The sequence below is a fragment of the Pseudorca crassidens genome, chromosome 3 (genome assembly GCF_039906515.1).
Source record: "Pseudorca crassidens isolate mPseCra1 chromosome 3, mPseCra1.hap1, whole genome shotgun sequence".
Classification (NCBI taxonomy): domain Eukaryota; kingdom Metazoa; phylum Chordata; class Mammalia; order Artiodactyla; family Delphinidae; genus Pseudorca; species Pseudorca crassidens.
The window spans coordinates 62746793-62764234 of record NC_090298.1 but is presented as its reverse complement, the minus strand read 5'-3'; the positions used below and the strand labels follow the sequence as shown (position 1 = coordinate 62764234).

Here is a 17442-nt window from a genome sequence, read left to right as displayed (position 1 = left end):
TCAAATGGATTAGGAAATATGAGGCCGAAATTTTATGTTATGTAAAACAAGTTTATATTACTCATGCAGTTCATACGAGGGCTGTGTTGTCTTTTTTTTTAAGTTTGGCAACTTTTTATGAGGTTTAGACCAGTTCTCCTGGAGCAAAAGAGACCAACGACAACAAAATAAACAAGCAAACAAAAATCAGGTCTAGTCCCAAATAGTGGCTTTAGTTCCCCTTGAACTATATTGTAATAACTCAACCAATTTGAAAAGATTGAGATTCAATCTCTCTTTTTTTCCTTTTCCCTCTCCTGAACTCTGTAGAAGCCATTTTCCTATCACCTGCTTTTTCCTCTACTTATCCCAATTTCTGGATGATTGTAAGATAAGTAAATTACTTAATACCTTTTCAAAACCTATTTATGTAAAATTATTAGATAAAAGCTTCTGAAAGTCCTGTTTCTGGGAAGACATCATTGTTGTGGTATCCCTCAGATGTTTATTATACAAAGAAAGCCTTGGAAACAAACTGTGAATTTTAGTTTCTAATTTGCTATTGAAATAACAGTATTTGCTGAAAGGCTACATTTGAATTTTAGATTTAAAAAAATTACTTTGAGGCCAGTCCACAATTTTCCTTTCTCAGAATCTATATTCATAGTGAAAAAGTGTTCTCTTCCCTAAAAAGTATATATGAAAGTGATGTTATTAAAACAATTTGCACTCATCTAAGATTTAAAATGTGTGTTTTCCCTTTTAGATGAACTGTGATACAAATCCCCTGGAAGCGGGACTGGGATATTTTGTAAAGCTAAATAAGGTATGTTTACATTCCAAAGTTTTACTTGAAGTAAATCTTAAAATTGTGCTGTTTCATGACAGAGCCATGCTTTAAAATTTAGCCAAGTATGATTATAGGACAAATGAGTTGAACATATATAGTAAGCATTGCTCAAATGCTTCATATTAAAATTTGTCAAAATTTGATATTAGTTCGAACAATTGCAACGTGCTTGTAGATGCAAGATAGCAGAATCCTGCAACTTTAAAGACTAGCTCTAAATTCTAAGATTAAAAATCAGTAAGGATAAGATGTCAGCAGACACTCTTGTAAATCTCGGTGACTTGTGAAGTCACAATTAGCTAATGAGACATAGACATACTGCATTAATTGACTCTCCCTGGGTGCTCACAGCACGAAGCAGCCTCGCCCCAGCAGATCTATCCATCTGCTTATTGAGAGCATCTTTGTATGTAACTGCAACATCTGCGTATAAGCAAACTGACACATTTCAAATATGTTCAGCATAAAACAGGTATTACTGAGAAGCCAATACAGGCCCAAAGAATCATAACTGATATTAACATTCCAAAGGGAACCCTTGCATCAGTGGTTCTCAAACAGATAGCGTCAGCATCACCTGGGAGCTTGTTACAAATGCAAATCCTTAGGTCCCCGCACAGACCTACTAAATCAGAATCCCTGGGGGTCGGGCCAAGAGATCTGTGTTTAACAAGCTTCAGGAGATTCCAATGCACCTAAAGTTTGAGAAACACCACCCTACATAATTATTGTGGAAAAGCATATTATGAGGCCAATTTATTACAGCCTAGCTCATCTCTACAAATCCCACAAATATAAATGAGGTTATTCCATTGTTATGGTCTGAATGTTTGTGTCCCTCCAAAATTCATACGCTGAAGCCCTAAGCCCCATGTGATGCTATTTGGAGGCGGGGCCTTTGGGAGGAAATTAGTTCAGATGAGATCATGAGGTGGGACCTCCATGTTGGGATCAATGTTCTTATGAGAAGAAGAAGAGAGATCAGAGGTTGCTCTCCCTCTACCATCTGAGGACATAGTGAGAAGGCGCTGTCTGCCAGCCAGGAAGAGGAGGCTCATGGGGGAACCATATTGGCCAGCACCTTGATCTTGGACTCACCAGCCTCCAGAACTGTAAGAAGTAAACTCCTGTTGTTTCAGCTACTCCATCTGTGCTATTTTGTTATAGCAGCCTGAGCTGATTCAGACACCTATTAAGCGGTGTCTCAGTTACTATAAGAGAACTCAATGGAGGTACAGTTAGCAGTAATATTGAAGGATAAGGATGGCAGCTGCTTCGCTCAGGGTATTTGTTAGAATTCCAAAATTCCTGTTCTGGCCTGCCTTGGGTGCTAATCAGCTAAAGTAAAGGCTGTTTCCCCATTCTATGGAAATATGTGAACACATGAATATGAATCAGGCTAAGGAAACTTTTTTAATGCCCCTGAATCAGTTCCCAAATTCTAAGCTAAGATATTAACATAAACATGTATATTTATAGCATTAGATTTTAGGAAAAAAGAACCTCCTAAAGGGTTTTAAAGGGAATATCTTTCTGTGCATTTTCCCCATGACTTTTATTTTTATGATGTACCATCTGCCTCCAGACCAGAGAAAGCAGGTGCTTGACGTTTGGGCAGAGCCTAGCAGCAGATTGCTCCTTCTGATAACAGAAATCTTGGTTTAGCTTTGTAAAATAAGGGTGAAAATGACCTGACTCCTGAAAGCACTAAAGTTCTGTTGTTGGTCACCAGTAGGTAAATAGATAGCTGACTTTTTTGCTTCAGTGTTTGGGTATTATTGTTTGGGGATAAGGCACAAACAATCTCTTCATGTTGAAAATGGATTTTTAAAACTCTCTTTATGATTATAAGCAGGTGTAGTGTGGATTGCATATTTATTAGTTCCTTTAAATTATTTCAATAACCAGAGCTCAGCTCAAAACTAATTTAATAGATAATGATTTTGATTTATGGTATATTTTTATGATTTCTGTATTGTTGGTTCTCATTTTGGTGTCATAAAGTTAATTTCTAATGCTTTCATTGGGTGAAGGTCCATGTAGCACAAGGACCTGGACCTAATCAAGCCAGTCTTTTTTAATTACCATGACTCAGGTCGTTAGTGGGCATGAAGCTAACTGTAGCCATGCTTGCTAATTTCCAAGACAGGTGAATAGGTTGGATCAACCTAATTTCCAAGACAGGTGAATAGGTTGGATCAACTTCGTTTCAAGCCTATTTGGTGGTCTCACAACAATTTTATCTTAGTTTTGTAGCAGTCCCTAATGTAAAACAGGTTCCTGGAAAACTTATTTATATTACAAACTGAACTGTGTCACTTGGTAATTCAAGTCCTGTGCCTCAAAACAAAAATGTTACCCAACCTGGCTTCATACAACATTTTAAAGAATAATATAATGCAAGTCCATATTGCTTTGGAAATTTGATGTTATATGAAAACTGAAGCAGCAAATACAGGGGAATATTTGTATTTAATACCAATCAGGACAAAACAAAACCCTAAATCCTGACATTTTACAATAGTTTAAAATCAATTCTTTTCTTATCCTTCAAAGTAAATATGTAGACTTCACTGCTCGGCCCTTAAGTGTTTCCACAGTGATTGTGTAAGCCATAATATGAGAGAAATATAGAGATGCAGGCTGTGTCAGAGTTAGGAGGACCACTGGAGATCACTCAGCACCACCTCTTCATCTGAGGATGAGGAAACTGAAGCACAGAGAAGTGACCTAGGTGCTGTCCTGTGTGTTGGCCCAGGTTAAACTCTGACCTCCCTGCAGTGCTCTCTCACCCACCACTTTTCCCAGCCAGGTCCTTTCCCATAATGGGCTTATCGGCCTTGAAAAACTGCCCCCAAATTTTCTGGCAACATGTATCATAGAATCTGCATGGCTACATTTTATCGATGAATACCTCCCACAGTTATGATTTTGTTATAAGTAATTTTGTGTTTTGTGGTAGGATCAGAATAGCTGCTTTGGCCATTTTAAGAAGGAAAGTGGGTGGGTGAGGAGATGGACCATCTGACCTCATTAGGCTGGACTGTTCTTATCAAAACTGGTACAAAAGTAGGGAAAAGAAAACTGGAGTATTGGGGACATCTCAGATCGTAAAGATGGCATTTGCCTTCCTTGACTCTTAGAGTTGTCTGAGCCTTGGTCTCCCTATGGTGTGGGCTTATGTGAAGCAAATACAGACGTGTGTATACATTCATTCATCTAGTCAACATTAATTAAGTACCATTTATTAAACACCTCGCTAGACCACAGGTCTAAAAGTTAAAGATACAGCTCCTGACGGCTCTCAGATCTCATGAAGCTTGGAACAAATGGAACTTTGGGAACTAAAAGCTGTAGGATGCATTCTTAACCTTAATTCTGAAAATACTGTTCCTCATGAGGAGGGTTGTGTAGTAGTGCGTATCAGTACTGTCTTGTAAAGAGTGAGCATAGGGTCCTGACAGGAAGCGTTAAGCACAACTGTGAAACAGGTAAAAATAACTGAATATTTCCTGTTAAGTCTTCTCAGCTAAAACCCCTTTACCTGAAACAAGTCATATCATTGTGCTTAATAGTATTATAATTTGTTCCAGAGGAAGTTACTTTTGGGGGAAAAAATTAGTGGCTTTTTTTTTTAGCTGGAAATGAAAGAAATGCATTAATTAAAAGCAAAAGGAAAATCAGCTGCCTTAGGTTGCAGTCATAAGTATTCTTGGAATTTTCCCCTTGGAATTACTGAATCTATCCATTTCCAGATAACCCCAGCCAAGAGCCACAGAGAATCAAATACAAGGGTAATGTGTTAAGAGCAGAAGAATTTTTTTTTTTTCTATAAGATCCCCCCACCCTTTCTCTCTCTCCCTCTCTTTTCCTGTCTTGAGTTTCTAACCAGCGGAAACAGAATAAAACGTGATATATATTAACCACAACTTAGAAGACAGTATTGATTCTAGAAATTACAGGGTCTCTCTTTAAGGAAAGATGATTTAAAGCATAACCATTCAGTAGGCAAAGCAAAACAAAAGGATGGTAAAGAGGCAAAACCCTCACCACCAGGCCGACTGCATCCAAGTATTCAATAAATATTAGTAAAACATCGAAGTGGAAATAAATCTTTGTTCACAGACAACCAGTTAGAAAGGAATTTCTAGTACGTGATGGTGGTGAAAGTACCCAGCTCTGGGGAAATTTTAGGTAAATGGTAATAAGATTTGAGGAGGCAAAACATTTTCAGCGACTCTCAGTCCTGGCTGCATGCCACAGTCATCTGAAGTAGGATTCCTTTATTCATGCAATCCTTTAAAAAATCCCAAGGCTCAGGCTGCATCCCAGATCAATTAAAAAAGAAGAGCTGGGGTAGAGACTCAGGCAGCAGTATTTTTTTTTAATTCCCCAGGTGATTCCAAAAAAGATTGAGAATGATTGTTTTTAGGCCAGTGATTTTCAACTGGCTGAACGTTACCATCTTGAAGAACTTAAAAGAAAAATTACCTGATGCCTTACCCCCAGTAGTTCTCAAAGTGTGGTTCACAGACCAGCAGCATCAATGTGACTTCAGGATTTATTAGAAATGCAAGTTATCGGGCACCATGCCAATCCCCAAAATCAAACTCTGGGGATGGGGCTGGCAATCTGTTCTAACAGGCCCTCCACGTGATTCTGATGAACGCTGAAGTTGGAGAACACTGACCTGCCCAAACCAATTGGATCAACCCTGGGGGTAGGGTCTGGTTTCTTGTTTTTATTATGCAATGAAGATTGAGAACCACTGTCTTAGTTATTTTAACCTCATACCTGCTTATGGTCCTATGCATACAGGAAAGCAGAAACACAGCCTGGTCAGACAATTGGCTACCAGTTAATATATTCTGTCCCAAATCTTTTTCTTTTTTTGAATGAATTTTTTAAAAATATCACCAAATTCTAGCTCTGTGACCTCGGCAAAGCTATTTTACTTCATTTTCCATCTGGGATTGCTAGTCTGTAAAATGAGAGCTCCCTTCCATGTCTAAAATTCTATGAAATACCACCTTGCACAGTGGTCGAAGACACTTGCTATGTTATCTATATGAGCCACACGATTGTATTATTTTAATTAAGCCATCCTTAGTCTCTTACCCATTTCTGTTGCTGAATGATAAAGGGAGAAGAAAAGAAAAGGAAGTAAAATCTAGTCTGAGATCTAGTTTATCATTCTTGAAACATCTGTCAGAGCACATTAAACTAACAACCATTGACTCACTATCCTCATATATATCCAATTTCTGTTATGAAACAATACTCTATTCCCAGTCTGAAAGCTTAAGTGTGCTATTTAGCTGACTGCTTTCTCATTTGGAAGTCTGTGGAAACCCTGGACTAGGAATGAATTGAAGTAATTCTTTAGATTGCTTTTATTTTATTGCTGTTATTTTAACAGCTTAACATGCAATAAATTGACATTTAAAGTATACCAGCTGGACACTCAGATCTGTAGAACAAATAAATTAACGTGTACCCTATCGCTAGCATTGCATATATCTGCATGAATAGAATACCAAACACAAAAGGTAGAACAAGTCCAAAGTCAACAAATAAAAATTAAAAAAAAATTTCATATCATTCTAGAGATAAGGAAGATCAAAGAATGTCATCTGCATGATAAAATGATGATCCTACTAAGCATCAAAGAACAGACAAGCTGATAATCAGGAAATTTAAGAGAAATATTATTAATAACTAAAATTACAGTTGCATTTGCAGCTCTATAAACAGATGGCACGTATAGGAAAGATGAAAAATATAACATGTAAACTCAGTGCACAAATGGGGCAAAGGGAATAAAATTTAAAAATGGAACTTGGAGGGGATATATGTATACATATAGCTGTCTAATAGTGACTTTCAAAGAGCAGAAGTTTTTAATTTTTGAATTTTTAAAGTTCTTCTCAATTTGTTCTTTTGTGGACCATGCTCTTCATGTTGTATCTAAAAAATCTTTGCCTAACCCAAAGTCACAAAGATTTTCTGCTGTTTTCTCCTAGATGTTTTATCATTTTTTTAGAGCTGTGGTTTATTTTTAGTTAATTTTTCTATCTGGTAAAAGATATGGATTGAAGTTTATTTTTTAGCATATAGATGTCCATTTGTTTACAGCACCATTTGTTGAAAAAGGCTATATGTTCAAATGGCATTGCCTTTGTACCTTTGTCAAAAAACAGTTGTCCATATATGTTTAGGTCTGTTTCCGGACTCTACTGTGTTCTATTGACCTATTTATCTTTCTTGATAATGATACCATACTGTCTTGATTACTGTAGCTTAAATGAGGTTGTGATAGTCGCGCAACTTTGCTGTTCTTTTACAATGTTGTTTTAGTTATTGTACGTCCTTTGAATTTCCATGAATCAAAAAGCTTGCTGGGATGTTGACTGGAATTGCATTGTATCTATAGGTCAGTTCAAGTCTTCTAACTCATGACATAAACAGAGGTATACCTCTCTGTTTATTTAGGTAATCTTTAATTCCAAAGATGTTTTGTAGTTTATAGTTCTTGCATATCTTTTTACAGATCTATCCTTAAGTATTTTGTATTTTGATACTACTGTAAATGGCATTTTAAATTTCAAGTTTCAGGTGTTTACTGCTAGTGTATGGAAAACAATGCGTTTTGTATATTGATCTCACATTCTGTAACTTTGTTAAACCCACTTAGTAGTTCTAGTACTTTTTTGTGTAGTTCTCTTTTTTCTTTTCTCTTTTTTTTTGTAGATTCCATTGGATTTTCTACATGGACAATTGCATTGTATGAAAATAAAGCTTTTCTTTGTCTCTTTTCTAATCTGGATGCCTTTCAGTTCTTTTTCTTGCCTTATTGTACTGGCTAGATCCTCTACTGGTTGAAACTGCAACAAAGTTAAATGGAAGTGGTAAGAGCAGACACGCTTATCTTGTTTCCTGATTTTAGATGGAAAACATTCATCATCATCATCAGTCTTTCATCATTAAGTATGATGTTTGCTGTAGGTTTTTCATAGATGCTCTTTATCAGGCTGAGGACATTCCTTTCTGTTCTTAGCGCTAAAAGGTTGGGTTTTTTGTTTTTTGAATTAGGAATATTAGATTTTGGCAAGTGCTTTTTCTGCATCCATTGAGATAATCATATGGTTTTTCTTTTTTACTTTGTTATATGATGAATTACATTTATTCTCAAATGTTAACCCAACTTTAATTTTGGCATAAAACCCACTTAGTAATGATGTATTACGTTTTTCTATGTTATTGGATTTTATTTGATAATTTTTAAAAGAAATTTTGTAGCTACAGCCTCCTTATAGGATATGTTACAGCTTGCAATTATTTTGTTCATTTTTCTTGATCTTTTGACATAAACTTCTTGAGTAGAGGTTCTGGCAATACAAAATACATCTTGTTTACCATTTTATCCCCAACACTTATCAGGACTGGCACATAGCAGATGCAGATAATGCCAGAGAAGTACTGGGACCTCATCAGGAAGGGTCTCATCTGCCAGGCTAGGAAATTTGGAGTGTATCCTGGAGTGTATCCTGGAGACACTGAGAAGCCTTTGAAGGATTTTGAGTAAGGAGTGACATTCTGGTGATGGAAAACAGATCAAAAGGGAATTACCCTGGTGACCGGATGATCACTTTACCCAATTATTGAAGAACTCTAGTGGAGAGATGTTGAGGGCTTCAGCTAAGGCATTGGCCATAGGACAGAGAAGAAAGAGGTATGAGTGATAATAAAAAGGTAGGCAGGAGACCACATGAAGGACTATTTGTGAAGGGAGTGGAAAGTAGGATCTAGGCTATGGTTAATGAACTAGGAAACACAGGCAGGATGTGATTCAGAGGTTGGAAGGACTTGCGAGGTTGGAGGCTATGGAACAGTCAAATGGAGGGTCTCAGTGGCAGCTGAGCACGCTGGTGTGGAGACCTCTGCTCTGAAAGTATGGATTTGGGTCATTGTTGTATAAGTGGCAATTAAAGCCAGGGGAGTGCTGGGACCCCTCTTCTATAGCACTCTGTACTTATCTCTACCATGATATTTTTACACCCCATAATACTGGCTGCCTCCTTAGCTAGACTCTGAGCTCCTTGGGGACAGAGCCCAAGAATCCTCAGGGCTGGTTCTGTGTCCAGTAGTTCGTACGGGTTTAGTAAGTATTTGAAGGGTCTGAACCATGGCTCTGCCACTCACCTATTCTAAAACTAAAGTTGCTTAACCTAAAGGCACTTCAGTTTTATCAACTGTAAAATGAAGAAAATATCCACCTTATAAGTTTGTTATAAATATTAGATGAGCTAAAGAACATTTGATACCTCAATAAATGTTAGGTCCCTTCCATCTTATTGAATGGAATCTAAAACAAATCTTTTATGGAAAACCAACTATAGATAAAACCCTTTCAGTTTTTTGAAGACTCCAGCTTCATTTCTTTGTGTTTCTCTTATTTCCTTTAAGAAATAAATAATAATTATTTACTTTGCATTTAGGCTTGAGTGCTCTCCTTAAAACACCAAATGGGCAATTGTTCTTCACTGTAGTCTAGAGAGATGAAAGCTATTATGAAAACTCTATGTTCTAATTGTTGCTAATGCAGTTAAGCATAAAAGTACATCTGAATCCCTTTGCTGTACACCTGAAACTAACACAACATTGTTAATCAACTATGCTTCAATTAAAAAAAAAAAAGTACATCTGACAAAGCCACAAGTCCGTTCCACTGTTTTCCTAAAGTACATCTGACAAAGCCACAAGTCAGTTCCACTGTTTTCCTGTGAATCATAAGACTCAAAGACTGAAAAGTAAATATTTTCTTAATATTGAATCTAGTAAAAGTCATAAAACACATAACGGGGGCTATTTTCATTTTGAAACATCTAGTTTGGTTTGGATGCAATTAACGAATTATAGGCCTGGCTTGGGAATCATATTTTAAATATTTTCTCCAGGTTTCAATGTATCCACACCTTTCTTTGGGTTAACAGAGTCCCTTTTCTAGTTATATTAAAGACTTTTTTGAGAAGGAATACTTAATTGATTAGTGGTTTTGGTTAGAAAAATGCCAAATAAATTGTTTTAAATTGCTAAGAGCAGAGAATAAAAACTGTGAATGTGAGAGTATTCATTTCCAGTCAGTAATAGACTGGACTTGCTACACTCATAATTTAATATTTTGCTAATAAAGAGATAGAGAAATTGTGGTTATTATAAACTTACATGGAATGTTACCAAGTTCTGCATAGAGGAGAAGGAAGCAAGAATTGGGAAGCCTGGATTTGAGGTTTGGTAATAACTCACTTTGTCACTTTGGGCAAGAACGTTAACTCTGGGCCTTAATTTTCTCATATGAAAAATGACCTTGGACTAAGTTTTCTGCCTGCTTAAAAACTTCTATGATTCTAACTGTGTGACTATGAAATGAATGATGGTATAATTTGTCTTGATGGGGTGGTGGGCCGGTCAGATCCATTCCCCCAAATGAACGAATCCAGTATATGGCTTCATCAGTTTAACTGTGAGACAAACACAGATGCATCTGGTATTTGACAAACGACCAGAGAAAGTTATGGTTCACATGGACCGCAGGTTAGTCAGGGCCACGTGCTTTACAAAGGGAGTCCCGTGAGGACTGTTTTTAATGAATGATTCCTGGCCTCATTTTAAATAAGGAACTTTTCAGGAATGTGTTGAGGGACAGCGGCAGAAATCTATCACCCAGATTTTCATCTCTGCTCTGCCACTGACAGTGGTTGGTGACCACCGGGTCTCTCTGCAGCTCTCTTCAGGTCTGCAAACACGGGAGCATGATTCCACAACCAGTGCTGTGCCTGGTTTCTAAGGGGGGCTTTCTTAGGACCCAGGATGTTACACTGATTCTCTTATGCCTTTGGAAACTTTTGACATTTAGATTAAAAGGATTTTGGCCAAAAATTCAATCAAACTGATGACTGCTTTGAATTTTCTGATGGATTTTGACTCTAAATATGGAACAGAAGAGGTCCCAAACTAGGTTTTTATCATTTCTCTCCTGGTCTGTAAGAGCCCACCACCCAGAGTTCATATCAGAACCTTCCTTCCACTGCTGCTGTCGAATTCGCCTTAGCTACACATCTGAAAGCTCTCCATTGCTCTGAGAATCCCAACCCAAAGTATACTGGTTTAATTTATTTCATTTCCATGTGCTTTTCGATAATATGTGTGCTTTTAATAAAGCTAGTAAGAGATGAGGAGTTACATTTCACTTAAAATCTACTTAATGTTTTCATCTATGTGGATGTTATATTTAGGATGCATCACAGGTGGCTGCTTTAATGGCTCTTACTGCTTCTTAAAAATTAATAGATTAGAAATATAAGCCAAAATTATTTTAAGGTATAATCTCAGTGCCCCAGAAGTGTTTCTCAAAGACATTAACAGCTATTTATGTAGTTAATTTGGTAGTGACTCATTAAGAAATACATTTCTGTTCTCAGGTCATCCTGAAGGCACCAATTTTAATCTCAGCACTTAACCTTCAGACACATTTTCCTCTCTCATTTATAAATAATAACTGTATAATAAAGTCTGCAATCTTGGGAGGAAAGCCAAGCAAAATGAGAATGAAATGCTATCACCCCACTTTTAAATCTTCTCAAGTCAGGCCCAAGGTTAGCCTGGGAAGGGAGAACTGTCTCAAGGGGCAGGTGTCACCTCTTATCTGTGTTTTAAGTATGTGTTCCTTACTTTTAATTAGGTTTTTGTTGTTGTTGTTTGAGTATTGTTTTCATTCATGTCTAAGGACGATATTGCTGACAAGATCACTTCCTAATTCAGGGATATACAGATATAGAGGTTAAATTTCATTAATATTAACCTTCAGGGTGTTTTCAAATCCTTTCACATAGTACAAAAATATTATTGTGTAGTTAATGTCATTCAAGATAGGTTAGGCTACCTAGAAATAATTTTTAATTAATTAATTTTTTTACTGAAGCATAGTTAATTTACAGTGTTGTATTAGTTTCAGGTGTACAGCAAAGTGATTCAGTTATACATATATATGTATTCTTTTTCAGATTCTTTTCTCACATAGGTTATTACAGAATACTAAGCAGAGTTCCCTGTGCTATACAGTAGGTCCTTGTTGTTTATCTATTTTATATATAGTAGCGGGTCTATGTTACTCCGAAATTCCTAATTTATCCCTCCCTCCCCCCTTCCCCTTTGGTAACCATAAATTCGTTTTCTATGTCTTGTAGATAAGTTCATTTGTATCATTTTTTTTAGATTCCACATATAAGTGATCGCATATATTTGTGTTTCAAAATAATTGAAAAGAAACATTCTTTAGAGTACTTACATCAGCTGTTCCTGCCAGTGATAGACTCCAGGCACAGCCATTTAAAGAATGCGTATGGATAAAATCTAAAGGTGCTGACTTACATAACCGAGCCTCAGGAAAGACCCTTAACTTTGCTGGGCCTTCTCTTCATAAGCTGGGGATAAACTGATCTGTCTTATAGGAATCTTAATGAGGATTGTAAAGCCCTCAGCAGAGCGTCTGGCACATAGCAAGTGCCTAATAAATTGTAAATATTATTAATATTACTTATTTACTACTTTAATTTTTGAATTAAATTAGTAACTTAATTAAATTAATAATGAATTAAATTATTTTTTAATATTTACTATAACTTTTCTCTTTTAAAGGAAGTTTTCTGGGGTGCCCATCTTTCCTATTTCTTATGATTAACTGGTACCTTATGTTCCTGCTTAGACTTTGGTAAAATTATGAATTTGGCGGAGTTAGACTCCCCTTGCAGCACTTCTTATTCCCCCCACCCCCATGGCACCCACCCCAGCAGTTCTCGTCCAGCGCCCCCCAGAGTCCCCATTTCTGAAAGCTTTGGATGCGGCAGCTTTCACCACAGTCCCTCTGAAGGTGTGGCAGATGTTGGCTTAAGAGGCTCAGTGAAGGCAGCTCAAAATAGATGAAAAGAATGGGGCTGGGACCTCTGAGATCTTGGTTGAGTGTCTTTGGCTAAATTAACTCACTTCTTTTCAACCCCAAATCCACCATCTGTGGATTGTTGGGAAGATTGACTTAAAAGCGCAAGGACTTTTGGAGAAGGGTATGCAGACAGTAGTTATCATGAAGCCTCCTCTTTCAAACTCAGTTCAGCTGCTTCCTCCATAAAACTGTTGCTGACAGAATGCTGCTCCAGCCCCCCTCTCACCCTAGATAGAACGGATCATACGCCTTCTTGAGCTCCCACTGTACATGCCCCTATCATAGCAACTGTTTGTTTGCATTTCTGCCTTAGACATGCATTAGACAGTTTTTGTTTTAAGTTTCCAAAATGTTGTGATTTTCACACTCTCATAAAACACACAGAAGCAACAGTGAATCATGTTTCAAATTGGTATAGCTGATTTGTATACTATCGCTGTCATATTCTACCATGTTTCCAGTAATCTCAAATCATTCTGTTTTCCTCTGATATGTTAAAACATTGAGGAGATAAAATAATTTCAGCGCTGGGCATATTGTGATGTGGAAGGAAGGGGTCACATCTCCTCAGGGACCTCTCAGAGGCTACAAGACCCTGTTGTATTTAGCTCTGAATATCCTGTATCTAGTATCTGATACATAGCAGGGGCATAACAACAGCTGAGTAAATAATTGAAAGAAAATTCTTTAATAGGGACTCAGGAGGACCCCAAACCTTCAAGATCTAAATGAATATCAGCAAAGATTCAGATTTCATAATAGGAGCTGAGGAAGCTATTCAGGATCTCCCAGCACTCCACAAGACACACTATATAGTGCTTGGCCACTCCAGGATTGTGTGCTTTTCCACACAATAAAGTGTTTTTTTTTTTTTTTCATTGCAATCATTGGCTTCCTATATAGATAAGAACACTAAAAAGCATACCTGTCATCATGTATCCATGATAGCAAGTCTTCTTTTAAAAATCTACCAAGAGGGGCTTCCCTGGTGGCGCAGTGGTTGAGAGTCCACCTGCCGATGCAGGGGACACGGGTTCGTGCCCCGGTCCGGGAAGATCCCACATGCCGCGGAGACATAGCCGCTGAGCCTGCGTGTCCGGAGCCTGTGCTCCGCAACGGGAGAGGCCACAACAGTGAGAGGCCCACGTACCGAAAAAAAAAAAAAAAGAAAAAAAAATATACCAAGATAGCGAAATAATTTTGTTGTAGCATTCTTTCTGTATTTAGATAAACATATTTTAACTGTAATGAACTTTGGTTTGTTATGACTTGTGTTATCATGAATTTATCCTACATAAGAACTCAAATGAATCAAGCTCTTCCTGTGTTTGTTGTTTTGTTTTCCCCAAAAGGAAAAAAAAGGTTGAAAAGCACAGCATTACAGAATAAGCTCTTTGATCAAAATGTCTGTGTTTGACTAATTTTGTAACCCAGGGCCCAGCATGATGCCTCCCACACAGTAGGGGCTCCATAAATTTCTTGAATGAATTAACGGTGCAACCCAGTAGGTTAATGCATCCCGGGGACCATTATTCTGAAGAAGGAAAAAATGTAGGCATTTTGGAGTTGCTTTGGCATCACATTTCAAAAAAGTGAATTTCCTTCTTAGGGAAGGCTTACTTTAGGTAGAAACTGAGTCGCGCCATGCTCACTGCCCACCGTTCCCACTGTCCAGAACCAGTAGATACAAGGGTCCCTTTCATAACCCACCATCTCAATATCATGCCTTACATTTTTCTGCCTAGGTAGTTCTGGTAAAATTGTTATCACAAGTTATTACCCTTAAGTCTAACCTCTTCTGAAAGAATAGGTGTCATTCAGGGACTAAGAAATATTTGTCTAGACGTTTGATCCAATCTGTATTTTTATTTAATGTGTAATTGGCAAGAAAATAGCAAAGACAAATTTAAATGCTTGCATCTCTAACCTTGTCACAGTGTCTGAGTATTCATTCATCATCATTATCTTGGATTCCTGCAGCCAGCAGACTTCATAGGAAAGCAAGCACTGAAACAGATTAAAGCCAAGGGGCTGAAACGGAGACTGGTCTGCCTCACCTTGGCAACGGACGATGTTGATCCGGAGGGAAATGAAAGCATCTGGTATGGTGGCAAGGTGAGTGCTGAGGACCCATAGCGAGGGGCCACTGCAGTGTTTCTGCAGCAGAAACTCCTTGTCTCTGTTTCCGTTTACAGTTTTTTGCTAGTTATTTATCTATTGGTGAGATGACACTCTTTTGAATTCTGAAGTGACATTCAAGAAACAGAAATTACTTAACTGAAAGGAAAATGAAATGCTGCTCATTTTGGAAAACATGATATTCTATATGGTTTAATGAAAGAAAATAAACTGCAGGACTTGACATACATGGGACAATGAGGAAGGTATGATTTAGAAGGTAAAATGACCTCTTGGCTCACCACATCTGTATCTGTGAATGCAAGAGAGAGATTTTATAAAGAATGTAGTATTCTGACTTAGCTTCTCAGGGATCTTTCAGGAGGAAACAATTCGTACCTTAGCACAGTAGCAGAAAACAATTTCCAAATGAAAACATCTATGACAAGAGAGGGTTAAACCTTAGTAAATAAAGGGAAAAGTGGAAATCCTTTGGTTCTTCAGGAGGAGTAAGACTACATTCTCCCTTTGGGATGCTACATTTCACTCTCTCTCTTGGTCTTCAGTAAAGCCAGAGTTAGATAACCTATCAATAGAATTTCACTTCCTCCTCTTTTTATGACTATTTGTAAAACCCAATTTGGCTCAACGTTTTGCTGTGTTTTGGCTGGTGTTATCAGGCAGGGGTTATCAGGCAGGGACACTCAGCTTAGATTAGACCATGTGGCGACCACAGGGCCTTCAAGACTCATCTAAACATTTGCTCTGTATTGAGCAGGGTCTGCTTGGTCAACACCCAAATACTCAGATATTCTATTCCTAGGTTGTTTTTTTTTTTCCTTACGCACTACAGCCTACTTAATACTTGTTTTCATTTTCCCTATCTCTTCAGTGACAAAACGAGCACTGGAGGAGGGGAGAGCCAGTGGTGTCAATTTCAGCCTTTGGATTACTAAAGATATGGCCATTTGGGCTGAGGCAGGGGTCAGTTTGACATGGAAATAACATCTACAGAGTTCCTACTAGTGCTGGATATTTTTATGTACTCTCATTTACTTTTTAAAAAATATTTATTTATTTGTTTGCATTGGGTCTTAGCTGCGACATGCGGGCTCTTCGTTGTGGCACGCGGGATCTTTCATTGCGGCGCTCAGGCTTCTTTCTAGTGTGGTGCGCAGGCTCCAGGGCGCATGTGCTCTGTAGTTGTGGCACGTGGGTGCCAGGGCCTGTGGGCTCTGTAGTTTGCGGCACGTGGGCTCTCTCCTTGAGGCGCGTGAGCTCGGTAGTTGTGGTGCACGGGCTTAGTTGCCCCGTGGCATGTGGCATCTTAGTTCCCTGAACAGGGATTGAACCCACGTCCCATGCATTGGAAGGCAGATTCTTTACCACTGGACCACCAGGGAAGTCCCTCTCTCATTTACTTTTACAACACCCCTCCAAGATATGTATGATCATTCCTATTTAAAGATGAGGCTTTGGGGCTCAGAGAGATTAAGTAACTTGCTTGAGGTTACACAACTATGACATGTGATTGACCAAGCTGATTTCTGACCGAGGTACAGTTGGACTTTGAATTCTTATCCTTTCTTCTAAGACATGCTGAATACCCCCATTTGCTCTCTTCTTTGTCTCTGATGGCCCACTGTATTCTCCTAAGCACTTCATTATATACCCACAGTTCTTGCACATCTAAGTAACAGGTGGATGTTATAGTTTTAGATTCTATGAAGCCAATAGATCTTTTCTCAGATCTGAAGCTCTTTCTCAAATGCCTCACCTTTAATTGTGTTGTTTGCTCTTCTGTTTGAACAATTCCTACTCTTACCTCCTGGTCTCCACTTTCTGTTTCTGTTCTAGATCTCTGGTTCAGCCCTCTTTTTTTTTTTTTTTTTTTTTTGCGGTACGTGGGCCTCTCACTGTTGTGGCCTCTCCCATTGCGGAGCACAGGCTCCGGACGTGCAGCCTCAGCGGCTATGGCTCACGGGCCCAGCCGCTCCACGGCACATGGGATCTTCCCGGACCGGGGCACAAACCCATGTCCCCTGCATTGGCAGGTGGACTCTCAACCACTGCGCCACCAGGGAAGCCCCAGCCCTCTTTTCTTAATATGTTCTTTCTCTGATTTAAGATTTGCCCACAATTTCCACTGATAACTACGTCTGCCATTAAGTAACTGCTTGAGCCTCTCTGGGTCTCAGTGTTCTCACCTACAAAATGAAGCCACTGAATGAGATAATGTCTAAGATGCTTTCCGCCTCTAATTAATTTTTCCCTGGTCGTTACACTTCCCTCACCTCATCTTTTTGTTCTACATTTTTCACTCTATTCTCATCCAACTATCTCAGTCTTCCTAATACGGTCTGCACTCATACTTCTACTGATAGTCTGTTTTACTTGGCCATGGAATGAACGAGAAGCTCTGTCATAACATTCTGTATGCAACCCCACATCGACCATGATCAACTGACAGATTTTTAGTCATCTTAAATGTGACCAT

At 38.4% G+C, this 17442-nt stretch overlaps 1 protein-coding gene across 13 annotated transcripts in view; it reads left to right on the top strand.

Annotated features, from left to right (window-relative positions):
* The window catches only part of DMGDH (dimethylglycine dehydrogenase), a 139963-nt gene that overhangs the window by 107744 nt on the left and 14777 nt on the right, over positions 1-17442 (top strand). For all 13 annotated transcript variants that reach the window (XM_067731084.1, XM_067731081.1, XM_067731089.1 and 10 more), the window contains 2 exons: positions 746-805; positions 14808-14942. In XM_067731084.1, the coding sequence (XP_067587185.1) occupies positions 746-805; positions 14808-14942 (195 nt within the window). The remainder of the gene's footprint in view (positions 1-745; positions 806-14807; positions 14943-17442) is intronic.